The sequence below is a fragment of the Triticum urartu genome, chromosome 3 (assembly GCF_003073215.2).
Source record: "Triticum urartu cultivar G1812 chromosome 3, Tu2.1, whole genome shotgun sequence".
NCBI classification, from domain to species: domain Eukaryota; kingdom Viridiplantae; phylum Streptophyta; class Magnoliopsida; order Poales; family Poaceae; genus Triticum; species Triticum urartu.
This window is the reverse complement of record NC_053024.1, coordinates 166,533,691-166,558,244: the sequence shown is the minus strand read 5'-3', so window position 1 is coordinate 166,558,244 and position 24,554 is coordinate 166,533,691. Positions and strand designations below refer to the sequence as shown.

General features: G+C 43.5%; 3 protein-coding genes across 8 annotated transcripts; all 3 read right to left on the bottom strand.

Moving 5' to 3' along the window:
- Nucleotides 1–3,036: 3,036 nt before the first annotated feature.
- On the bottom strand, nucleotides 3,037–8,623 carry LOC125543432 (activating signal cointegrator 1 complex subunit 1-like). 2 transcript variants are annotated; one of them, XM_048706773.1, is made up of 14 exons: nucleotides 8,397–8,623; nucleotides 8,160–8,223; nucleotides 7,697–7,838; nucleotides 7,163–7,293; nucleotides 6,993–7,030; nucleotides 6,828–6,907; nucleotides 6,662–6,729; nucleotides 5,647–5,914; nucleotides 4,773–4,885; nucleotides 4,629–4,694; nucleotides 4,259–4,349; nucleotides 3,998–4,065; nucleotides 3,513–3,550; nucleotides 3,037–3,424 (listed from the first exon to the last, which is right to left on the bottom strand). In XM_048706773.1, exons 1-14 carry the CDS (start codon nucleotides 8,420–8,422, stop codon nucleotides 3,238–3,240), a joined length of 1,380 nt encoding a protein of 459 aa, XP_048562730.1. In that variant the 5' UTR covers nucleotides 8,423–8,623; the 3' UTR covers nucleotides 3,037–3,237. The 2 variants fall into 2 exon arrangements, with proteins under 2 accessions (XP_048562730.1, XP_048562731.1); XM_048706774.1 differs by lacking the exon at nucleotides 8,160–8,223 and having other exon boundaries at nucleotides 8,397–8,517.
- LOC125543433 (VAN3-binding protein-like) lies at nucleotides 8,624–10,746 on the bottom strand. The gene is made up of 4 exons (XM_048706775.1): nucleotides 10,330–10,746; nucleotides 9,244–10,213; nucleotides 9,054–9,161; nucleotides 8,624–8,959 (listed from the first exon to the last, which is right to left on the bottom strand). Exons 2-4 carry the CDS (start codon nucleotides 10,208–10,210, stop codon nucleotides 8,736–8,738), a joined length of 1,299 nt encoding a protein of 432 aa, XP_048562732.1. The 5' UTR covers nucleotides 10,211–10,213; nucleotides 10,330–10,746; the 3' UTR covers nucleotides 8,624–8,735.
- Nucleotides 10,747–14,461: 3,715 nt separating this feature from the next.
- On the bottom strand, nucleotides 14,462–23,011 carry LOC125543431 (casein kinase 1-like protein 3). Of its 5 annotated transcripts, none has more exons than XM_048706770.1 (15): nucleotides 22,676–23,010; nucleotides 22,524–22,564; nucleotides 21,743–21,816; nucleotides 21,502–21,650; nucleotides 20,882–20,977; nucleotides 20,723–20,793; nucleotides 20,016–20,077; nucleotides 19,876–19,939; nucleotides 19,148–19,232; nucleotides 18,942–19,068; nucleotides 18,255–18,319; nucleotides 17,792–17,849; nucleotides 16,183–16,265; nucleotides 15,364–15,534; nucleotides 14,462–14,888 (listed from the first exon to the last, which is right to left on the bottom strand). In XM_048706770.1, the coding sequence occupies exons 3-14, from the start codon at nucleotides 21,780–21,782 to the stop codon at nucleotides 15,367–15,369; spliced, it is 1,068 nt and encodes a 355-aa protein (XP_048562727.1). In that variant the 5' UTR covers nucleotides 21,783–21,816; nucleotides 22,524–22,564; nucleotides 22,676–23,010; the 3' UTR covers nucleotides 14,462–14,888; nucleotides 15,364–15,366. The 5 variants fall into 5 exon arrangements, 4 of the variants coding, with proteins under 4 accessions (XP_048562727.1, XP_048562725.1, XP_048562726.1 ...); XM_048706768.1 differs by having other exon boundaries at nucleotides 21,747–21,816; nucleotides 22,676–23,008; XM_048706769.1 differs by lacking the exon at nucleotides 15,364–15,534 and having other exon boundaries at nucleotides 21,747–21,816; nucleotides 22,676–23,011.
- Between the last annotated feature and the right edge of the window lie 1,543 nt (nucleotides 23,012–24,554).

Below are 24,554 nucleotides of genomic sequence, written 5' to 3'. Positions count from 1 at the left end.
TGAGCCTCCTTGCAACGGTTTGTCGGTGGCAACGGCCACTCCTGGCCGAGTTTCTATCTAGATCGGATGGTAGGGACGCGTCCGATCGGATGGCTATGGAGGCGACTTAAAACTACACAAATAAGTCGGCTTATTTGTAGCATCCACCGAAAGAAAAGTGCCAAGTGACAAAGCACCCGGGCCGGACGGCTTTAGGGATCTTTTTTAAAGAAGTGTTGGGACGTTATTAAGTTCGACATGATGAGGGTGATACACCAGTTTGACTCCCTTCACACATCTAGTCTCCATTGGCTCAACTCCGCAAATGTAGTGTTGTTTCCCAAGAAAGAGGGCGCAGAGGGGATTGCCGACTACAGGCCCATTAGTCTCATTCATGTCGTCGCCAAGATTATCGCAAAAATTCTTTCCATCCGTCTTACCCTGCACATGAACAACTTGGTCTCCAATGCCCAAAGTGCATTCATCAAGAGCAGAAGCATCCACGATAATTTCATGTGTGTCCGGAATTTGGCCCGTAGGTTACACAAATGCAGGACTCTGTCTCTCCTGTTCAAACTAGATATACGCAAAGCCTTTGACTCGGTCAGATGGGAATACATCCTCGACCTCCTTCAGTGGAGGGGGTTTCCCCCCAAGTTTCGGGGTTGGATTGCGGCTCTTCTTTGCACATCATCTTCTAGCATTCTGTTAAATGGGGTGGCTGGCAACCCCATCAAGCACGGTAGGGGCCTTCGACAGGGGGACCCCCTGTCCCCACTCCTTTTTGTCATTGCAATTGGCACACTCCAACAACTACTGGAGCTGGCAACCCGAAAAGGACTACTCCACAAAATTCATGGGAGAGGGATCATGGTGCGAACTTCACTCTATGCAGATGATGCGGTTGTTTTCATGGCTCCAATCAAAAAAGATATTGACAACCTCTCAGCCATTTTGCGCGGATTCGGGGAGGTCACCGGACTATGCACCAATTTTCACAAGAGCTCAGTTGTGCCCATTCGATGCAATCACCTAAACCTGGAGCACACTCTGCAAGGATTGCCGGCTAACAGGGCGTCCTTCCCCATAAGATACTTGGGCCATCCATTGTCCGTCTGGCAGCTTAAGAAGGTGGATTTGCAATTTCTTGAGGACAAGATTGCGGGCAGGTTGGTGACATATGAGGGGCAAAACATCATCACCATTGGACGAACAACCCTTGTTAAGTCTGTCACCACCTTGCAAGCGGTCTATTTCATCACATCATTGGTCATACCGTCGGGCATTCTTCATAATATCAACAAACTGGAGCGGGCTTTCCTTTGGTCGGGATCAGATAAGACGACGGGCGCCAAGTGCAAGGTAAACTGGGAGATGGTTTGCCGCCCGTGCGAATATGGCGGCCTAGGGGTTCTCAACACCGATAAATTCACGCGGGCCTTGCGCTTGAGATGGCCATGGTTTGAATGGACGGCACCACAAAGTTGTGGGTGGGCTTGGGAAATCCATGTAATGAGGAGGATCTTGACTTCTTCTACGCGTCCACGACCATCACCATGGGGAACGGCGCTAAAACGCCTTTTTGGGATTCTCCCTGGCTCCATGGGTGCAAGCCTAAGGATGTTGCCCCGCTCGTCTTTGCGGCCTCCTCAAGGAAGAATTGGAAGGTGCGGGAGGCCCTACAGAATAATGCATGGATCCTCAAGATCAACACCTCCACGGTTGTCTCCGTTGAACACATCCGACAATTCTTCACCCTATGGGCACTTGTGAATGATGTGCATCTGGATGCACTCTCAGAAGATACTATTGTGTGGAAGCATACGACAAGCGGGCACTACACTGCGGCCTCCGCCTACAAAGGCCAATTCCTTGGCTTGGTTCTCTCTCCCATGGACCAAATGGTTTGGAAAACTTCGGCGCCACCAAAGGCTAAATTCTTCGCTTGGTTGGCTATCCAAGACAGAATTTGGACTGCGGATAGACTACAAAAACGTGGATGACCAAATTGTGATCTTTGCACCCTTTGCAAGCGAGAGCAAGAAAGTGGACCGCATCTTTTCTTGAAATGCCACTTCACCATCAAGCTATGGAACTTGGTCATTACAAAATTTGGGCTTCATCATATGGACACCTCTATGTGGCATCTTGAGAGTTCGGTAAGGAATGGTGGATAAATAGGACCGGCGCCGGAGTCCCCAACAGGAAGGCCATGGCCTCTCTAACCATGCTCGTGTCATGGACCATTTGGAACGAGCGGATTGCCCGTGTTTTCCGGAACAAGAGTGCTCCACCACCAATCTTGCTAAATAACATCATCTACGAGGCAAACCTTTGGATCACCGCCGGAGCTAAAACAAATTAAAGAACATTATTTTATGTGAGTAATCTTCCATGCCGTGTAAAAGTGTGTCCTTATAACAAACTCTATCCTCTTTTTATTTAATATAGATGAGGCAAATCTTTTACCTCCGTTTCGGAAAAAGAACGCTGTAAAATTACATCGGTATGTATGTAATTTACGTTCATGGTAGGCTCGAAGCTACCCCACGTTCCCGGCTACCCCACTTTTCTTTTTCTTGAGAAAAAAGAAAGGCTGCGAACGGTTCCAGAGTATTGGCGGCGAAGAATACGGGAGACGGCGGCGTGGTGCTCAGCGATTTGGGGCGGTCTGGCTGGCGAGGCGCTGTGCTACTCGGCGACGTGGTCTCGACGCTGGTGCGGCCTGCTGTGCGCCGTCTGCCTAGGTCTTGGGCGGCGCTGTGCGCGGAGCTGTGGCTGGCGATCGCGGCGGCGCTGTAGTGAGTGACCGTGCATGGGCTACTACGTGACGGCATTCCTGCTGATTGGAATGTAGTTTGGTTGGTTGTGACTTGTGGATGCACATGAGGAGGTGAGCAATCGAGTTCAAGTGATTTCCGTTCAAAAATTCCAATTAGCTTCCCCTTACGTTTCCCTTTATCCGTTTTTTCAAATTGCTTTGGGATGCTGATATTCCCAAGTATAACTAGTTTTGGTGTTCTTGTTGAGTATATTGATTTATTAGGAAACATAAGATAGACTAAGATTTGTCCTGCCTTATTTTGTACTTCAAATTGGTCATTGAACTCCTATAAATATGCTCACGAGGCTCAAGCAATACATAAACAGTTTTGCTAAAGCACATCTAGATGTGCCATAAGTATTGCACATCTAAATCCTATATCATTGATCTTACATTGAGATTCAATACTGCATTGTGTTGAAAACACACGGAGCTCACTCCGTCTGAGCCACCTCAGGCAAGGGAATCGAGCAGCAGCAATGGTAGTATCCACCCTCGTCGAACTTGAACCTCTGCGATAGGTGCACTGCCGGTACTGGGTACTCGCCCCAATCCTGTTCCCCGTATTGTCTGAATATAGCCCGAGCATCGAACGAATCGTTTCTTCGGTTCGATTTCTTGCTGCAGTAAAGGATGTGGACAAGGTGAGACAAACTGTATATGGACAGATCATCACACAGGATGCCGGACAATGGTTTGTTGCTCTCACCTCTTCCTGTGGCGCACATTCATTATGGTTGCATGCAACTGCGGTTTGAAAACAAAAGGCAATTTTAGCACCAAGAATCACATAAAGGATTATTCGATTTATTAATAAATAACGGATACATAAAAATATCAACAATTATTTAAGCAAACAGAGATGCAACAGAAGCTAACTGTAATGCGTGTAACATTTATCCCAGAACACTCAAACTGACTCTGACACCATAGAAGTGACCAGCTGACATCCTAAATTGATCAGGATAGAACATCTTGGTGATAAAAGACTGATCATCAATTTCACCATAGAATGTTCGATGTGATGTCACACAATGACACACATGTAAGGGAATTTCAGTAAGTTTTGGTGGACAAAATTTACGACCAAAATCTGAATAACTGATCATCAGCTTATTTATATATGCTGTCAAATGTATAGTAAATTGGCAGAGAGTGATAGAAAATTAATTCCAGTTATACAGCTGTACTCACCCTCAATTCTTGTTTGGCATCCCTTTCAAGAACCAGGCCTGACTTGACGAAGGCGTCAGTTATTACCTCTGATGGAAGAGAAGTAAAGGGACAACATCCCACATCCCAGAAATATAGCTCAATTCTATGATAGTAATAGTGAATGCTGAGTTACTGACAATGGTAGGTAATGCGCAAACTGGTACTGAGGAAATTTAAAAGATCTGACAATACATACTACATGCATATTGCTTATTAGCTATATAACATTCCAAAGGATACTGCAAGCTCGAACAAGGCGCCCTTCTCCACCAATTTCAAGTACTGGAGCATATACAACACGGGCCCTAGCTGGTGAGCCTTTCATGCATGTCTGAAATTGTAGCATTAAGGTGATGTGAATCCCCAGAAAATGCAGAAGTATCCAAAAACAATTCATACTTGAATGTAATATTGTGTTTCAGACGTCGCTTTCCTATTCATGAAACCATATAGAGTGCTGTGGTGCAGTGCTCTAGAAAGTAGTATGAAATGCTTTGTTCTTTGGCTCGGACTTAACACGCTAACTAGTCATCTATAAATCAAATTCCGATCCAGATACAAAAGGCAAGTATTCGATGACAAAATATTTCCGGCTCTAAAGGAAACTTACCAGACCCTTAAGTCGTATAGAGATAGGTCGGTTTTCCAAAGCTTCATTTACCTGGGAAGATATTGACTGCATTGAAAAGGAAGTGAATTAAATTTCTTCATATTGCCATCCAATAAAATCGTATCATATCAGAAATGATAATACCTGGAGGACTTCAGAAGCCTGAGCAATACGATCCTTGTTCCACAACTTCAACATAAGAACCGTTAGGTGAAACGTTTTGGGTTTTATGAATATCGACTTGTCAATGCCGAACTCTGCAGATGATTAAAAAGAGCAGTTCAATGCCTGAATATACACATAACATTGTAATTTCGAAATACATAGAACAATACTAATAACATGTAGCGTCACCAGTGTAGCACTAGTACATAATAATAATAAGAGTACAAAATAGCACAGTTTCTAGATATTTCTACTAGTTGCACTTTTTTTCAGAATTCCAGAACTTTTAACTTAAATTATATTATATTTCTAATATCTTCCCTTTTTTCAATTTGCCTAAGCTTCTGCAGCATCTCATTATAAAACAGTGAGCTGCTAGGTTTCCTGACATCAGCATCACACTTTGGAGCTAATAAGCTATCAGGATCAAAACAAAAAGTGTGGCATGGCAGTCAATATAAACAAAACAACCTCAGACACATAAATTCATAAAGTATACTTGATACCAACATTAAGCTAAAATGACATCACATATTGACATCTTGCTTTCGTCGTAAACACAATGGACCTCTATATTGATTGCTTAGTATGTTGTAATTAACTAGGGAAAAATGGCTATATTTGTTTCTTCTTTTGCTGTTCCACAATTTCATATCCCCAAACATGGAGTGTCACAGAATTTCATATTATATATAGGCCATTTAGGTCATTCTTCTTCAATCTGCAACGAGGTAACGTATGTTCTATTGACCATTCCTACTTATCAAGAACATAAGTTGATAGTATTGACTGTTATAGAACTCAAAGAAGGAACATGCTACACTTGAAAAACAAAATGAGCAAAGCTTTAGACCTGGTTGGGAGCCCTTATTATCCATTTTCACTATGACAGAAATTTCTTCTTTGACTGGCAGCTTGACTGAAACACTAGGGTTCGCTGCTTCATCAATTTCTTCCATAGAACCTTCGCTTAGGCTTTCATCCTTATCACTATCCACATTAGATGCAGACGCCCCGAGGATCGACCTCTGGAAGTTATTTAGCTTCTCGACAAGAGCCGGGTGGATGGCCAACGGAAGTGATATGAAATGCGAGTAATCTAGCATTGGACTTTGAACAGCCTGAATCATGTAAAACATACGGGCACAAATTCATTATAGGGCCGCACTCAGCTAGAGAGATTAAGAAGTCTGACACTAAAGTTAAAGCGAGGGTTTCATGGCCAACCCAGTGGTCTCGACGAAATAAATAAGGAACACGACAAATGTAAAAAACATGTCCTCGTGATGGACACTTCAATTACCCCAATGAGGTACTACTTTCACAAAATTTGGAAAGTAAATGAGCAGACAATCATACAAATATTCCTTCTGGTATTGATGTTGCGAACTCTATGTAAGGCAGATGATGACAGCAACAACAATAATAAATGGATGTGTGCATCGCTTGATGCAAAGGCCAGGGCTTATATCTCCTTTCCGAGAAAAAAAATACAGTAACAATGTCACTTTTATAAGATGTGTTTGGTGACTCACACTGGCACTTCTGCAACAGATATAGGAGCTATGTGATTCTAGCATTCTGCACATGCACTTTGATACATTACAGAGTCGCCAAGTTAGTTTTAACTCAATGAACTTATATCTGTTAAGTAAGCTGCCTTGTGATTTGCGTAAATAGATAATGCAAGGTATCGATAAGAATTTTAGTGTGATGAACCAGATGAAGATGGAAAGTGAAACCAAACTATAACCAGTTATGATACTTCAACAGTATGGCAGCAAAGATAAACACATACAGTGCCAGTGATTCAGTAAAGACCTAAGCATACAGTAATCATCTGTCAAAGTAGTGCGTTGGATATCTACCTCTTCAAGGATCTTTGAAATCCTCTCTGATGCTTTTCTAATACTTTCAGCACTTTTGCCTTCGAGGGCTGTATTTTAAAAAAATAACTTATTTAGCTCTGAAAATAACTAATAATAGCTACCTTATTGAACATAATTTCAGAAAGAAAGATGGGGATATTTTTACCAACAAGTGTTTCCTCCTTTGCAGATGGGAAAATGATTTTAACTCCAGTCTCCTGTTCAATCTGCTTCTGCACAGATCCACTAAACACCAAAGAATACAAATTACACTAACAGATGAAGGTCAAGCATTATCCACAATAAATAATTGCAAGTATGAGATCAATACCCTTTTCCTTTGAGAAAACGCATTAGAGGAACATCTACCTGGAAAAGAACAATTGAATCTGTGAACAGTATTTGGAGACTGCTTACAAAGATGACACACATATCGAGCCTGAAGGGGTAAAAAAGAGCTTGGCTGAAAACAAAATGGTTGAAGCAATCTGTGTAGCATACCTCAACAGAAGAGGGATATTTTTCTCCCATTACCTCCATAGTGTTTTCATCCGATGCCAAATTCTCACTATCACTGATGGAAGTCCCCACTGTTTGCTTCCTTGCGGAATTGGATAGGTCATCAAGGTGAGCTGTATCATGTGGAAATATAAGATCATTCTAAAATGACACCACAACTCGGCACACACTAAATTAAAATGCGAAAGGGATTGAATTAAGAAAGAAAGAAAGAGACAAATCATAAGGGCAAAGGGTAAGTAACTAACTAGCGCAAACCGGGTTCTAAAATTAATTTCTAAGCTTTGAGCATCAACTCGGAATTTATTGATGGTCTTGCAGTCACCAAAGAAGTAATAACTACACAATGGCAGGGGTAAGCAGACAAATCCAAGAGAAGCTTGTACCAAGGGTTGAGCTCCTAGATTGACATCCATACCAAGTCAATCATCTGGCTAGCAATATGCAGCATCACAATAATCTTCAAGAATGCCAGTAAATTTCATCAGTGATTGGTGGGAAATAAGTAGCAAAAACCTTTTGGGGAAGATGCTTGTGTTGAGACTGGCCTCCATCTCTGCACAGGTGAATCTGTTTTCCTATGTTTCGGCGCATTGTTTGTAGCTCCCTGCCCCTGTTCCATGGCAGAGGAGGGCAAATTATTTGGACCAACTGATCCCTGCAAGTCAAAGCACTAACATATGAACATTGTACCGCTCCCTCAAAAAAAAAAAAAACAGTGTACTGTACTGGCCTACTGGGTAACTAGGTATGTTAACACTGAATTCATGGACCGAAATTAAATTCATCCTGGCAGTCAATTTCTGGTCGAGAAATCTAATCTAAGAGACCCCAAAGGGAAGGGGAAAGGTTGTAACATTCCTGCCGATTGCATCTCGCGCAGCAGCTGAAACCTAGCTACTTTCCTCTCGATTAACAAGCCATAACACAAGGGAAAGAAAATATCACAGAAGCTTAGCATCGAGAATCGTATTAGTACCTGAAGGCAGCAGCGGAGCGGGGAGCCAGCGGCGCGCAGGGGCCTTCGAGCAAGCTGGCTAAACCTAGCAAGCAGAAAAGGGGGCGGGGCGGGGCGTGGTATTAGGACGCCGGGGGATTACCGGTAGCGGTAGAGTAGAACGATTCGGCTACGGTAGCCATGTCGTTCTCGTGTTTATAGAGATTTTCTATTCTAATAGGAGACGGAGTAGGAAACAAATTGCAATGGGACTGGTACCTCGCGAGAGAGCCGTGCGCGAACATGACACGCGGAGGAGGGAGAGGAAGAGGATGACGCGCTGCGGCGGCGGCGGCGGCGGCGAGTGCCCGTGCCCTCGTTGCTGGGACTTGGGAGGGAAAAACAGAGGAGAGTGCCCTTCCCCAGCTATACTAGACAGGGTGAGGAGTCGGGGGATTCGTGGCCTTCACAGAACACTAGTCGCATCCAGACCAGACCAGAGTTCGTTCAGTTCAGCAACAGCAGAATACTGAATCACAAGTATATACATACATGCAGATGTGATCGATCACACGAAACCAGAATAGCACCGACTGAGTTCCATGGCATTCGACTGATTTAGTTTACAACAAGGTGGGTGATGTTCATGTTCATGTTGTCGCGGCGGTTGAGCATCTCGGTGATGCCCTGCACCCACCTGTGCTGCTCCTGCCTGCTCCGGCACTCGAACTCGATCACCCGCTCCTCCGTCCGCACCCCGAAGTAGCCCCTCCGCCGGCCCCCCTCCTCCACCTCCCTCCCCGCCCACGCCGCCACCTCCGCCCGGACGCCCACCACAACACCTGAAACAAAATCCAGGACGTACGTACAGAGTTATATTAGAGACTGTGATACATGTACTACTACTGAAGTGGATTCAGAAAGAGTGCTGCTTACACTTCTTGGTCTTGATGAACGTGCCCGCCATGTGCGCGCTCTTCATCTTGATGATCACCTGGAAGTTGGGGTCTATGTACGCCGTCACAAGCTTCCAGTGGAGTATCCCTGCAACACATACGTGCATGTCATGTCAGCTCTCTGGATTTTTGTCCAACGATCATGCACGGATTGAAGTAGTATGACGTACCCTGCCTCGTGCGCTTGAGCAGCTCGCCGCCTCTGGACACGAAGATGAGCGGCGAGATGTCCCGCTCCGAGGCCGCCCTGCCGGCGTCCCCGGGCAGGGCGGTGGCCTGGATCTCCTTGTGGAGCCTGGCCCGCAGCATGGCGGCCCCGCGCAGCGCCGTCGCCGCGCCGGCGGTCAGCGCCATGATGTCGCCGCTCGCCTGCGCGTTCACGGCCGACTGGATCGACCCCAGGATCTGGTCGTGGCTCGCGCCCATCGCCTGCGCCATCTCCACGCAGTGCGACGCCACCAGCGCCGCCGCCGACGCGATGGCCGCCGCCGTCTTCGCCCCGCCGTCGCCCCTCGTGGCGGGGGGAGGAGGAGGAGGGGCGGGCGAGGACGAGAACACCGCGCCGGCGACCAGCGCGGCCACCGCCGCCGCCACCCCGGCCACGGACGTCGCCGCGTAGGCCTGCGCGTTGCGGGACCGGGCCTCGGCGCGCTTCTTCTCCTTCTGCTCCTTGATCCACGCGCCCATCGTCGTCTTGCCGCCCCCTGCCCTCCCCGCGGCGGCGGTGGCTCGGAGGAGCTGCGCGTCCATGCTACCCGCCCTGGGAGAGAACGGCGGGCTCGTCACTCCTCCTCCCACACCGCCGTCGCCTGCCTGCGACACCGCCATTGCCGCGTCAACTGGCGGCGGCGGCGACCTCTGCTCTTTACCTGCGCCCGCGACGACGCCCACGTCGGGGATGTCGCAGACGCCCTTGCTGCTCAGGACCTTGAGCGCCTTGGATATCTCCGCGGCCGAAAGGCTCCAGGACCTTGCGAGGAACTCCATGGTCTCCGTCGGGGTCTCCGGCGCCCGCACCGTCGTCGGAGGCCACTTCTCCGCCGGGGCCGGGCCGCCTTCCTCCTCGATGCCCTCGAGCCTCTGGAGCTGACCATTGCTGCTCTTCTTCTGCAGCTGCTGATCAAGGCATTCCTCCATTGCCTGAGAGAGTCAGGAGGTAAATGTTACTCGTACTGAACAAAATTACACAAAGTCAACAACATGTTCGAACATTCCACAGCTTAAAATTTTGAATCACATGAATTTTGGGCACGTACAAACGAGAGATCGGCGGCAGAGTAGAGCTGAGAGTGAGCTTGATGCTAGGACAAAGCTCAATTAGTACCAACTAGATACACAACTTGGAGTATTAACTGTCTGACATAAGCAACTGAGATACACAACTTAGAGCTGAGAGTGAGCTTGATCGGCAGAGTACTCACTATCTGACATAAGCAATTGAGAGTTCAGTCAAGCACACACGGATGACACTGTCAGGCTTGTCCCATATATGGAAGCCAGGAAAAGACAAAGCGTGATGAAGTGCTGTTAATTAACAGTGCTTAGAGGGGCTCATGCTGATAGTGGGTGCTAACTAAAGCCTCCATAAAAGTGCTCAAAATGTTGCTTTTGGCAGCACTGCGGCAGAGTAGAGTTTCTTTTGGCAATCTGCTCTCTTGTGGAGCCCCTGGTGTCTGTTGATATTTGGAATGAGAGCACAAGTGTTGTTTTGATCTCACATTTCACATTAACGTTTGAGCAGGATAGAGAACTAAGCTAGGTGTGCGAGTGGTCACTTAGTTGACAGAATATCCACACTGATATGCTGCATGTCATATTATAAGTTCTTTTTCTTGAGAAATATCGGAGTATGGCTTAGACACATACACAAAATACATTGAAGACTGACAATTTTTCATTAACTTAGAAATATGTTGCTAGTTTTAGAAAGTGGATACACCTTTTTTTTTCAACCGGGCTCACACCCCTTTCCATTAATTGCTTAACGGAAATACATCGGTCTCGGTAGTTTTTACAGCCATCGCCCATTGGGCTACTAGAAAACGACTAAGCAAAAGGAGACCGAAAGGGGAGAGCGAGTTGGAGCATTAACAGGAAACCCGCAACAAATGACTCTAAAATGAGTCATCCACCACGGGGCAAAAACCTGTTGACACCAACCATCCCATCCTCAAAGCGAACAGCATGAAACGAACATCCCACGAAACCAGGAAGCCAAGTACGGGACACCACCACCAAAAGGAACCACCGAACATCTCAGCGGGCATCAAACCCCAGTGAGATCACAAACTTCTAAGTCTACTGGGCAGAACAACTTCAAGCACCATTTCCCAGCATGAGCCTCCCCCTGGTAGCAGAACGATCCGCCAACGAAGCAGCCGCGCGCACCATCTTCTGCACTCCAGCCTGGACGTTTTCCTTGTCGATCCCTTTCAGCAGACCTGACCAATACATCAAAAAGGAGCATGCAGTGAAAACAGCCTCCAACGGGGAGCGAATGATACATTTGTCAAACGTTGCCCTGTTACGAGTGCACCAAATGCCCCAACAGACAGCAGCAACAATAGTCATGTAATGCTTTTTACCACCAGGAAGATATTTATAGAGCCATGCCCAACTTTGCCAAATGGTTTTAGGAGTGCAGGATGCTCCCAGGGCTGACCCAATCGCCCCCCAAACAGACCGAGCAAACACACACCCAAAGAAAAGATGATCCGCAGATTCAATATCATGGCAAAATGAACATGTTGGGTTCCCGGGCCAGTTCCTTTTCCGCAAGTTGTCCCTAGTAGGGATGGCATTCTGAAACAGCTGCCAGAGGAAGATTTTAATTTTTAAAGGAATCCTAGCTTTCCAGATCAACTTGTAGTCAGGTCCTGACAAATCTTTTTCTAACCACTCATAAACAGATTTCATGGTAAAACCCCCCTGACCCATGGACTTCACCTGACCCATGGACTTCTAGTAATTTGTGTAAAAGCCACATCTTATTTGCTTGAGAAACGAAAGAGGATTTGGGGGTTGTTGGTTATATAGCCATCTATTTGGTTCGTAGGCATGAAAATATAGGAGAGATACTCGGGTCTAACTCCCAACATTTTGATGAGAAACATGGCGGGAAGAGCGTTTCTGATCTTGATGATAAGTTATGTTATCATGATCTGCCACCTGAACCTCTCTCACCATACTAATCTAGGGACTGGGATTAACAGCAAACTCCATGCTACATGCCCAATCTACACAGAGGTGAGGTTTCGTCTGAAAATTTGCACTGATCATGCTATATTGCATACAAAAGAAACATGGTTAAACGAGAAGGGATTGAATCATCGACGTAGTGTGCCTCTTTAGAAAGGATCTATAATCGGGTGATGGTATCTATCCTTACGTGTGTATTATCCAAAAACAATTGGCGGCAACAGAGAGAACAGAGTTCGGCTAGTCTCCATGATATCGAGGCAAGTAGATCTGTATATGGGATGATAGGAGTGCCTGCAACTTGAGGAACAGAAATGTTTGGGTTTGGCATTGCACGTTTCAACTTTCGACTAGAACCTATGCTAGTATTTGATTTACTACCAACTTTAACCTGAACAGCACTTGTAGCTTTTCAGCAAACATGCGAGAGTTGGAGCTTTACCTCCTGCCTGCATTGTCTGGGGATTGTTTCTTAATGCTCCAAGTCCCAGGAAATAATTGAAAGAAGGCTCATGATTGGGTGCTTAAGAAAAAGACCTTTGCTGGTCAGAGAAAATGATTCCACCTGCAGCCCGGGTTTTCCGCCGTCCGTGCGAAAGCATTCGGCCCCTCGAATGGAGAGAACCAACTGCGGAATCCTTTCTAGATAAAGCCCCTGTTATGCGTCCAAGTTGAAGATTCAAACCAGTGTTTATTGTGACTATGCTAACATATACAGTAATTAGAACAAGTAATGGTCAGATTTCAGTACTGAATAACATGGCTTAACTAGAAACAAGAACAACAACGGGCTTCCAGCACGCATGCGCGCCCACAACATCAAACAAGAACATATGCACTCATGCAGGAATCAACAAAATTACGCTAGTTTCGTAGCTTATCACGTTATGTCTGGTTTATGTGTACTCTAGCAAATAATGCTTGCATGAACCCCAAAGTATAATTAACCAGAAATAACTTTGAAAACACAACGAAAGGATGAAAAATTACGGAAAAAGGATGGCGCAGAACGTCTTGTGACAAGCGATAGGGTTGCTCGGCTATGATGCGATCCACTACGGAATGCTGTGCTTTGCGTTCCATCATTGCCTAATCTGGCCGTGCAGGGACAGACTAATTGTTCTCGCCCAAGCTAAAGCCTCTTCAAAGCTCCAAACAAACAACATCTTTTTTGTTTTTTGCAACATCTTTTATTTCATGGTGATCAACAAATTATGACGCCAAGTCCAGTCCATTCAGTGCTCTGTGATATGGAGTGACGTAAGACAAAAACCTGTCATGCAGACACTTTGCCATCGAGTTGGTACTGAAACAAAACAATGCAACACGAAATGTTACCACGTACCGAGTTAACATGAGCAAGATACATGCTGTTCTGGTATGGTAACACGTGCGCACGCTAAGTGAGACCTCTACACTTGATTATGTGGCGGTGAATCGGTGATGCATACACCTGACAAAAAGTGTGTGTTCCTCTTCCTCTTCTTCTTTTCCGCAGAATAAAAATGGAAGATTCCATAAAGCAGATGTTGCATCATTGCCGTTCGTGTAACAAAGCATACAAGTGCTGGCAGTGGAGGCAGCACTTGGCTGGACAAAACGCTCAACTTTGGTGAACCACATAAGAGATTTTGGTTTAATTATTCTGCATTTCCCCCGCTTTATAAAGCTAGCCAAAAATTCTGCAGCATTGCCAACAAGTATTCTTTAACATATTTCACATAGGTAGGATATTAAAATGGAAATCCCAGGCAAAAACACTATTAAAAAAATCTACATATTTATCGGAAACTATTGCAGACAGATCAAGGCCAAGTAAACTAAAGGATGATATGCTAATAAGAAGTTATTTAATTACAGAACTTGCCATATAAAATAAATGCTTATTTACAACAGAGAGGCGCCATTATTTTAACAAAAAAGGAAAATAGACCCACTAGAACTCTATAATGTAGCATCTCAAGTTTTTAATCGACAAACATTCAAAGATAGTTGAATTATATATCTACGAGCAACCCAACATGTGATTACTAAAGTAAATATGTGACGTAAAAACCTCAGTAATTAATAACCTACTGAAAACCCTCTGCCAATCTCCATGCAGAAACAATTAACTTGAGATTAGCCTACTGCACTAGTACTATGTTCTCAGGCATCTTCAATACCCAATGCTGAAAATATTTCAGATCATGATGCAAATTTCATGAATAACCTTATCACCACATGTATATTGGATAGCTATCAGATGCTGAATGAGCCGACAACATCACTATTGCTCAATGTCCATGCCATTTATCTAACCATATGAACTATTTACACCCGACATCATCACTATTGCATAATATCCATGCCATTTATCTGACATATGAACTATTTACATGTCCTCCGCGACTGTGAGAACAAAATGTCTGAAGCAACAGTCACAGAAAATGCTGGAGCATCCAACAACAGCAGTGATCAAACCTTGCATAATCAATCGGATCTGTAGCCATCCTTGTAACATGCATTAGGCATCAGGATGTTTGAATTGATTTTGTGATTCTTGAATCTGACCACTCTAAAAGAAATGGAGTCTAGTTGAGCATTTCCACATTTCTAGCTCCACAAGAGAGGCGACCTGTATAGCAACAGAAATTCATTAGAACTACCACGGTTAACTGAACAAGAGTATAGTCCCAAGAGTTGTACTCTCTGCTGGAAAAGGCAGTGCCTAGGAGGCGCTTAGGCACGCCTAGGCACTAGGCAATGGCCAAACGCTTCGCTTCAGGCATAAGCTGAAGTCTAGGCAGAGCAAGTAAGAAATTCTCTACCCAAGCAAGAAATCATGCCATATTGCACTGATATGCCAAAAGGGTCATATTCCAATCGTGGTAGCTCGTAGTTAACATACTTATATGCCCTAAATTAATAAAATACATATATAATAACCACATATACACCCTGATAGTAAAAGTTATATAACCGCCTAGGCTGCGCCTAGGGCGCTTAAGCACCGCCTAGGCACTAGGCGAAGGCTAACCGCCTCGCTTACGCCTACCGTTTTTTCCAACCTTGCTTGTACTACAAGGTTAGGGCTACTGTTGGAAGTTTACCTATCACCTTGCTGGGGCATTGTGCGGAAGTGTCGGAAAACAAGCGCTAGGAGAGCCAGTATTGCTGTCAAAACCCTGATTTTGATGAAAAGCGTCGATACGCACTACATGTCTTGAATTCCCATCATTCTTCGGGTTTTCATTTCTGGCACTGGCAGCCATATTTTGCCTCTGATTAGATCAACCATGTCATAAGTAACTGCTTAAGCAATAAAATATATACACCACATGCTATGAAATATATGATGCTCGCATCATTTTGATGCGTTCTTAATTCAAAATAGCATGCATGTTAGCCTGTTCGAGAGTATATACACACCCTGATCCTTTCGTCAATAATGTCAAGGAATAACCTGTAACAGAAGCACAACTACTCACATATACCAGAACTAGTAAATTTTATGTGGTGCTGCTCATATGGTAAAATTAACTAAATGTACCATTATTTACTGGATTTACATTGGAAAGATGGGTTCTCATTATGAACTGTATGAAACAATTGCATTTGGCCACATTCCAGTAAACATGAAACCTTTAGCAAAGTAAATTTCTACTTAGAAATTCTCTGAGAACACCAGTAAGTTCTACACAAGCATGCAGCACACTTGAGCATCTGTAGACTGAAACCAAAAACAGTGGAGTACAATAATTAAAGTAATGTAGAAAATGTAGTGGTAAGAAACTGAATATACTCTGAGTCAATAAGTGGAGATTGTTATCTTCAATTAATAAAACTAGTCATAAACAAACTGATCAGTAACTGTCAGTAACTCAGTATGATGCATGGTAGGGTAAGGATCTCTCTGTTTCCAATTTCACCTGTAACTGTGCAGCTGACCCGGTCATATGGCTTGACTCCATCTGTTCATGGGCTTCATTTGGATGGACATCCCCATTTACACCTGTTAGTCATAAGTTCAGATAAGAGATCAATATTGTAGTCAATTTTATCAAAACATGTGTCATGTGGCAGAATCTCTAGTCTGATCTACTAACAGCAAAATGCAGCTATAAACTGAAGCAAGAACTGTACGTTAGTACTTAAGAAAAGTGACACGTTAAGCAACCATGCCATGTCCACTGCTTTCAAAGTCAAAATCCTTATATCTAATCACTGTGGCCCATTTACAATATAATAACATCAAGTGATAGCATGCTACAAAACCCTACACAAGATAGATGATTCTCATTGATTGGTGTTAAGAGTATTGCTCATGTTTATACCATTTATATTTATATATACAGTTTAGACCCATAGCAAGCCCATAAGGCCAGTGTACCCTAGGGTGTATCCCTCTATTTGCAATACAGGAAAGTCGATTTGGGCATTTCCTCTATTCAGAGGACGTAATATCAGCACTGCAGCCCCCAAATCCTTCCTTTCAAGCTCATGGCCATCCTGACTGTGTCTTTCTTTACCAATCTGCTGCTGCTGCTCCCTCATGAATCTGCTGCTGCTGCTGCCCCTCACCAATCTGTTGCCACTGTTGTTTGTCTAGCTCCCAGTGTTGCTATTTGGCGGAGCCGAGTTGCTAGTGGAGATAAATTGGGTTGATTGCTTGTCTGCTTGTGCTAGTTGTTGCCGACAGCTAGTTGTTTAACTGTGGAAAGAGTTTAGCTAGGTCCTTGGTGCATTTTGTTGCAGCTATCATAGCAAAAGAGATGCCTCCAACTACAGAGAACGTGCATTCTCGGTCAATGAGACTGGAAAGAGTTGTAAGGGTTGTCGATCTCAGTGACCACCATTTGACCAAGGAAGATGAAGCCACAAAAAGGCAAAATGATGATGCTAAGGTCATTGGTGCTTTGATTCTCAATGGTATCCTTCACTTAGGATGAGTCTTAACTCTTAAGTATCACTAGCAAAGGTGATATGGAAGCATTTTGAGAAGCAATAGATTCACCCAAATGGAGCCCTTCACTTTTCTTACTGCAAAGTCTGCACAATCTTCGCAAAGAGGGCATGTCCATAGAGGATTACTGTGGAGCTTTCACTCGCATCTCTAGCCAGCTTATCTTGATGACTTCAATGAGTTGTACTGGATGTGATCTTGTATGGCCGAGAACAAGCATTAGCATCGAACATTTATGTTTCAGTCTGCGATGGACCTCAAGGAGGAGTTTGAGATTAGTCGCACCCAGTTGCTTGGTCGTCCCACTCTTCCCACCATGGATAAGGTACTTTCTAATCTCATTGACACGTCTCCGCTCTCTAGCCACACATACTGCTTCCGGTGACTTATATGTATACCTTAGGCCCCCAGTATAGCAAGCCCATGCATCCTAGGGTATATACCTCTCTTTGCAACAGGGAAGTTTTGGGCATTTCTTTTCTATTTAGCTAACAATGCTAGCCCTCAAGTTACACGATAATCTAAATGAATACTCTTATTTATATGTTTATGAAAAGGTGCAAAAGCTAAGTTACCCGCTCGTTTGTCAAGATGTGCTGGGATTGCTCGAGCAATAGTTGCCCCAGGAACATGCTACAAAAAGTAAGCGAGTTTGTCAGGTAGACACTAAAGTTGCACCATGCCGAAATATAGTAGATAAAAAATTACTCTGAACCACTGACCGTTCTGTAATAGGCTCCAATGAGATTAAATATTCATAAACTAAATCTATTTATGTAGGAAAATGAGATTCCATTTGAACATGATACGTATTATAATTTCATTTTGAAAAGCATTTGTCCCATAAACAGTATCATTGCTTAGGAATAATCATAGCATATGGCAAAGAGAACCAGAGGATGAGGAGGGGAGTTCTGGTGCAAGATCAAATCGCATCAAGGAATCCAAAACTAATGAATGGTAGATTAAATGCAAACTGAAACTTACTGTAAAAGTACTTGCAATAAAACTTAAATATTTTAACCCCTGATGAAGTACCTGGGTCTTTTGGCCTTGTTTATATTTCAAAACAGTCCAGTCAAAGACATAATCAAAATCATAACCTGTTGCAAGATGAGCAGAACATTGGGTGAAATATGCAAGTAAAAACTCAGATAGGATCTGTTGAACCAATGTACTCCTCTGTTCCAAATTACATGACATTTTTATTTGCACAATATCTAATATGCAGTTTTGACCATTACCTTTTGTGAATACCTAAAAGATAAACAATTTTTCATGACAAAGCTAACAGTACCATTTGCACCTAATCAATCTATAGCTTTTTTATTAATTGGTTTTGAAATATAGAGAAGTTTGACTGCAAGCTTTCTAAAATGCCATCTATTTCCAAATTGAGGTAGGACCTTTTAACAGTGCTATTACAGAGGTATACACTATATACTCCCTCTGTTCCATAATATAGTGCATATAGATTTTTTTAAGTCAAACTTCATAAAATTTGACCAAGTTTATAAGGAAAAATATCTATATTTACAATATCATTTAAATATAATATGAAAATATGTCTCACGATGCATCTAATAGTATGTATTTGGTATTGCAGATGTAGATCCTTTTCTCTAAAAATTTAGTCAAAGTTTACAAAATTTGACTTTGAAAAAAATCTATACACTATATTACGGCGGAGGAAGTACTGTGTAGTACTACTAAATGAAGGAATACCTTGGCGGTCGAATAAGTCTCGAAAAAGGCGCTTCACGAATCCATAATCAGGCCGCTGATCAAATGTCAACGACTTGCAGTAGTGGAAGTAAGATGCAAATTCTACCGGACAGGATTTGCATAACACCTGATAAATAAATAAAATTCAGCTACAGATGTAAAAGTACAATTTCTGAAGCTTGGTTTAATATGCTTCTGAGATAAACCTCGATAGGTGTCGAAATCTTTTTCTCACATATCTTCTCATACTTCTGCTTTTTCGTTGCAGCTTTTAGTCCCTGCCAGGGGAGACTGTACACACCAATACATGGCAAAAAAATTAGAGAAATTACCGAAATGGATAATAAGACCTCAATGTTCTGATAGCTTTGATATTATACTTAAACAAAATTGAGATTGGTATCAAACCCTGTTACATTTCCCACAAAAAAAGGTACTTGGAAACATGTCACGGAAAAGGCACACAGATTCACAACAATTTGCTGGTGTAACTTGAGATATAATGGATTTTCGTTAACCAGCTGCACAAATGTCATGCGTGCATTGATATGGCATAATAGTGAAGTCTGCTTTGAAATGAGGGGTTTCATATTTACAGTTTGTTCTAGGGAAATCTTTGTAAGATGCAGCCCAAACATGCTAACAAAACAAGCAGAGATATAAGATCCCATGCTACAAGGCCTATTTTGAGCTGAGCAACATCAGTTCATACCTACAGGCTACAGCTAGACTGCTAGAGTATCTAAAAGTGTGAAGAAAGTCGTAGTTTCTCAAAAGTAGGTTCTTGAAACTGCTTGTTTTAGATATGATGTCTATTTACATATCTTATAAAAAGTTGACTTGCACTCCTTGATGTGTTTTCAAGCACACTGCATCCCAGATGCTGTGCTCATAAGCAACATAGTAGTTCCACAGAACAGCAGTATAAGCCTACCTTCCTCGGAGAAAATATAGGAGAACATAGCCAAGAGATTCCAAATCATCCCGTCGACTTTGCTCTGCCAGTAAATAAAAAAATGTTTAAAATCAAATCTAAATGATGATTTGACAAGTAACCAACTGATCATGACTTACCAATTCCAAGGTGAGTGTTGCTACTTGCATAACGTGCAGTGCCAGTTAAGTTCTTATGTTCCCTACAGTAAAGCAGCAGTTCGATATTAAATGGCTGATCAAAGATCATGAACAAGTTGCATTTATATATATGCCGATTGCAAGGTACACAGGCATTCTTTATAAGTACAAGAGAACAAAGCTGAAAACCCGTATAATTGGGCAATAAAATTAACAAAAAAGGGAAAATCTGGCATTATATAATTTATATTGTTGTTTTCATATAGAGGCCATCACACTATGATGCAGAGTGGTCTGTAAACAATCAAGATATTATGATAGCAAAAGGCTATTGTTGATGGAACCTAGAAGACTAACTTAGTAAAATATTGTGATGGGAACATTCCCACATAGTAAAGAGCAAAGTAGCAGTGGTCAAGTACCACATGGGAGACACCAATTGAAATTACAGACATAGGTCATAAGGTGGAGGCCATGATGTGTCACAGGTCCAATTCAGTGCACTACCGCTGTAACTATAATTTCCATATGGCACAAAAAAGGTAAAGTGGGGGCAACGGAAATGACAACAGATAACAAGTATTGGGTCAGCTAACTGCTTAAATCAATTCTGAGCAAGCAGAATTACATTTAGTTTGACACTAGTAAAAAAGTCAACCTATGGTACCATCTTCTACCAAAAAACGCATCTTCAGAAATATATGTACCTGTAAGGAATATGTCGATTCGTAGTAGAATCCCGGTATCTTTTTGCAAGCCCAAAATCAATTACATAGACCTGATAAGCACAAGCAGAAATATCATTGATGAGATTGTTCAGCGCATTAACAACTTAACATGGAGCTTTAGTGCACCACAACAAGTACCTGATTTGCCTTCCGGCCGAGACCCATTAGAAAATTGTCAGGTTTTATGTCTCTATGCAAGTATCCTTTGGAATGCATAAATTCTATCCTTGTAAGCTGTTAGGATTATATAGAAAAGAGAAAAGCTGGCATTACTTAATCAGAGATGGAACTCAATGCATGCATGCAAAAATTATATCAATATTTAATGGGGGCAACGAAAACTTCAGCCAACTGTATTCCACATGCGGCTACTTAACTACATCTAGATTAACTGCACATTATTTCGAACTATGCAAATAAATATGAAGCATATAGAAGCAACATATACAAGAAAATATCTGCTAGTGCATAGTGGAACCCTCTATAGAAGTCCTGGCAGTAATTATTTCAATTGCTGCCTATTCTCTATTATTAAGTAGTGGTAATGTGGTATTGAAAAGAGCAACACAATAATGGAACTCTCCAAGGAAATCCTCAAGAATAGACATTCAGTGTTTGGTTACCATCAGATATATTTCTTTTTTCCTGTGAGTTCCACAAGAATTCAAATTGCTGAACAAACGTTGACACTTTCCAAATGGCTTTCAGTGTTCGGCATAAGGTAATGAAATAAAGTGAAATAAACGGTTACTAATTACCATTTGGTCTGCAAGCATTAGGACAGTCTTCAAGGTGAATTTTCTGCCGCAGTAGACAAACAAATCCTCTAAGCTCGGCCCCAACAGATCAATGATAAGAACATTTTCCTCCCCATCTACACCACACCATTTAACATTCGCAATGCCACCTGGAAGCCAAAACATTCCCTGTCAACTCCGGATCTTATCCAAATAAACCCACCAACCATGGAACTAAGGAGAATTGGATGACAGGGCATACATACTTCCTCCTTGCAGGGCGTTGTAGATCTTTGCCTCATAAAACAGCTGGGGGTGCTTTGAGCTGCTACTTTCCTGCCAGTGAGGTTACCAAAATAAGGATTCGGAGATGGTGTGTGCAAGAAAAAGGGGTTTCACTAGGCAAGTAGGCAGTGCATATAACAATAACACTCAAACTTTCCTTTCCCACTGGTATGCTTGCTCTCACAAGGCAAGCCATGAAGTGGGATGGGGGGAAAGCAGGGGCACCAACTGAGCTTTGACAATAACAATCAAACTTTCCGCTCCCACTCGTATGCTTGGTCTCACAACTTTTTCCTGCAAGGCTACAAATACAATTCCTCTACGCCAAGCGTCATTATGACCAACCACCACCTGTATCGATCATCACCCAAGATGCTAAGAGGGAGCATTCTAGAAAGGAAAGGGGAAAGCAGGCCAAGTAGCCATACAATTAAATAAAAGGCGTGTGCTTCGACCTTTCTGACTACATGATTACCAGCATTTTCTAATCCCATTATGATCAGCCCAAAACAAGCAAGAGCGACGACTAACAGACAAATTCGGGACAGCAATCGAATAATGCATCCGCGCGAGGGGAAGCAAGCAAACCAATCCAGCATTCCACCTATATATCCGCTTAACTCAACAGCAATCCAATCAGGCAATCACCCACCTCTCCACTTGAGCCAACTACTCAACAGCAACCCAATCGAAAATTGAAGTATGAAACAGGGCAGAACAGGGCAGGGCTGAGAGGAAACAGGGGATACAGGACTCACAATCTTCACCGCGACGATCTCGTAGGTGTCCATATCCGTGGCTGCAGCAGCAGCAACAGCGACAGCATCAGACGGCTATGGATAGAGTCGAAGAGGAAAAAAAAACTGAACAAACGCGGGCGGCGGCGGCGGGGAATCGAACGATCGCTCACCGAGGTAGATGACCCCGAAGGAGCCGGAGCCGATCTTCCGGCCGAGCTTGAACTTGCGGCCGACGATGCGGTCCATGCCGCCAGTCCTGAACACTTCTTCCCCCGCCCGATTCCAGAGGAGGGGACGGCGGGCGGCGTCGTGTGGTGGGGGCTTCGGGTTTGCCTGGCGTGGAGCGGGGGCAGAAGAGAAACGCGCGGTGAGACGTGCGAACTAAGAAGAGAAGAGACGGTGGTGGGGTTCACTGGCGCTGCGTCGGTCGCTTGCTTTATTTCGGCCGCGGGGTCGAGTCGGGTCGGCCGAGAGAGAAGAGAAGGGAAGGGAGACGGGCCGGCGTAGGGCCGCGGCGGAAAGGGGCGGTCGTAATAGCCGTGTGGGTTAGGTGACGTGACGGCGGCTTAATCTTATCCCCTGTGGGGTGGCGCTTCTCACGCGGGATGTGCCACGTTTTCGACAATCGGTCTCTGGCTCGCGGCGTCGGTGTTGCGCGTGCTTGCGTTCCACGTCATAATTTTCCATACACATTACTTTGAGTAGTCATAGATTTTGTTTCCATCTTATAATTTGTCTTTACAATAGCGCCTCTGTTCTGTATAAATCTATCTATAGTTAACAAACTACATCAAGAATCCTGAAAAAGGAATAGGTATGTGATACACGATAAGTAAACTGACACCCAAAAATTCTATAAAAATTATATCTATAAGTTTTGGAATATTTAATAATTTTTATAAGTTTTGGGATATTTAATAATTTTTTTAGAAAAAGAAGCATCCAGACGGTGCCGGGGGGGGGGGGGGGGGGCACACGGGCTAGGGTGCGACCTACCCCCTAGTCGCGCCACCTGTCCGTGTGGGGGACACGTGCACCTTCCTGACTCCGACTTTCGCACGTAAGCTTGTCCTGCACGGTAAAAATTCCTATAAATTCCTGAGATATTCTGATCTACGTAAAGATTTCCTCTTGTTTTCATTTCGAGCTATTTTCTATCAGTGTTTTGAGGACAAGTTCGCCATGTCTTCTTCCTCCTACACCGTTGATGATGATGCTTAGCGGTTGAAGGGGGAAATTAAGAGAGAGCTTATGGAACATGTTGTGATGGAGGAGGAATCAGTGAACTCCATAGAAGCTCAGGCACCAGAATCTTTACGGGAAATCCTAGCTAGCATCTCGACTACCCCAGTTTCATCCAGGACCCCGGAGACAACAAGAATTCACTTGGGCTTCAAGGTATTAGAGGGATCCATTTCAAAGAAGCCCTCGACCAGGTTACATAGGAATCCTTTTCATAATTTGGTTAACAGTTATGGAGTTGAGAATAATTCCCAATTGTGTATACCCTCCAACTGAGACATCTCCCATCCAAGCGAAAGTGATGCATGAAGGAAAAGCTATGGGGACCAGAAAACAAGGATATCATGCGTGAGGTGAAGAATAATGCTACACAATGACTGCTTCATAAGATCCAATACCTGAAGGAGATCCTTTTGGATTTCCTCAAATAGAATAAGTGAGCTCCTTCACCACCAGCATTAGCAAAGAAGGAGACTTGAGTACTTGGGTATGGGCACCCCCCTTGGCTTGCTCCAAACTTGGCAGAGGTGCTCCGGTATCGTATCATCACCTCTATCATCATTATTATCTATTAGTTCGATCCTTAGTTAAATCGTGGTTTAGAAAAAAGTTATAATATGAAATAGTTCATAATATGTGTTATCGTTCCTTCGTGTTTTCGTCGTGTCCGTTGGTGAGAGTATCTATAATAAAGAATAGTATGAGATTTTTTTTTGTTTTTTCATTATTGTGTATCTTAGCATTGCAAATCATTTCATATGTGTATCTCATGGGAAGTAGTGGCTTCACATTGGGTGTGGGAAGTAA

Excerpts from the sequence above, each read along its gene's own strand:
- LOC125543432 (XM_048706773.1), bottom strand. The coding sequence starts at position 8,422 with ATGTTCGCGCACGGCTCTCTCGCGAG. Across the intron at positions 7,839-8,159 it reads CGCTCCGCTGCTGCCTTCAG|GGATCAGTTGGTCCAAATAA; the intron begins GTACTAATACGA and ends TTTGACTTGCAG. Across the intron at positions 6,908-6,992 it reads CGTTTTCTCAAAGGAAAAGG|TGGATCTGTGCAGAAGCAGA; the intron begins GTATTGATCTCA and ends TTTGGTGTTTAG.
- LOC125543433 (XM_048706775.1), bottom strand. The coding sequence starts at position 10,210 with ATGGAGGAATGCCTTGATCAGCAGCTGCAGAAGAAGAGCAGCAATGGT. Across the intron at positions 9,162-9,243 it reads GCTCAAGCGCACGAGGCAGG|GGATACTCCACTGGAAGCTT; the intron begins GTACGTCATACT and ends TATGTGTTGCAG. Across the intron at positions 8,960-9,053 it reads GTTCATCAAGACCAAGAAGT|GTGTTGTGGTGGGCGTCCGG; the intron begins GTAAGCAGCACT and ends ATTTTGTTTCAG.
- LOC125543431 (XM_048706768.1), bottom strand. The coding sequence starts at position 22,751 with ATGGACCGCATCGTCGGCCGCAAGTTCAAGCTCGGCCGGAAGATCGGC. Across the intron at positions 21,817-22,523 it reads AGATCGTCGCGGTGAAGATT|GAAAGTAGCAGCTCAAAGCA; the intron begins GTGAGTCCTGTA and ends CCTCACTGGCAG. Across the intron at positions 19,940-20,015 it reads CAACACTCACCTTGGAATTG|AGCAAAGTCGACGGGATGAT; the intron begins GTAAGTCATGAT and ends ATTTACTGGCAG.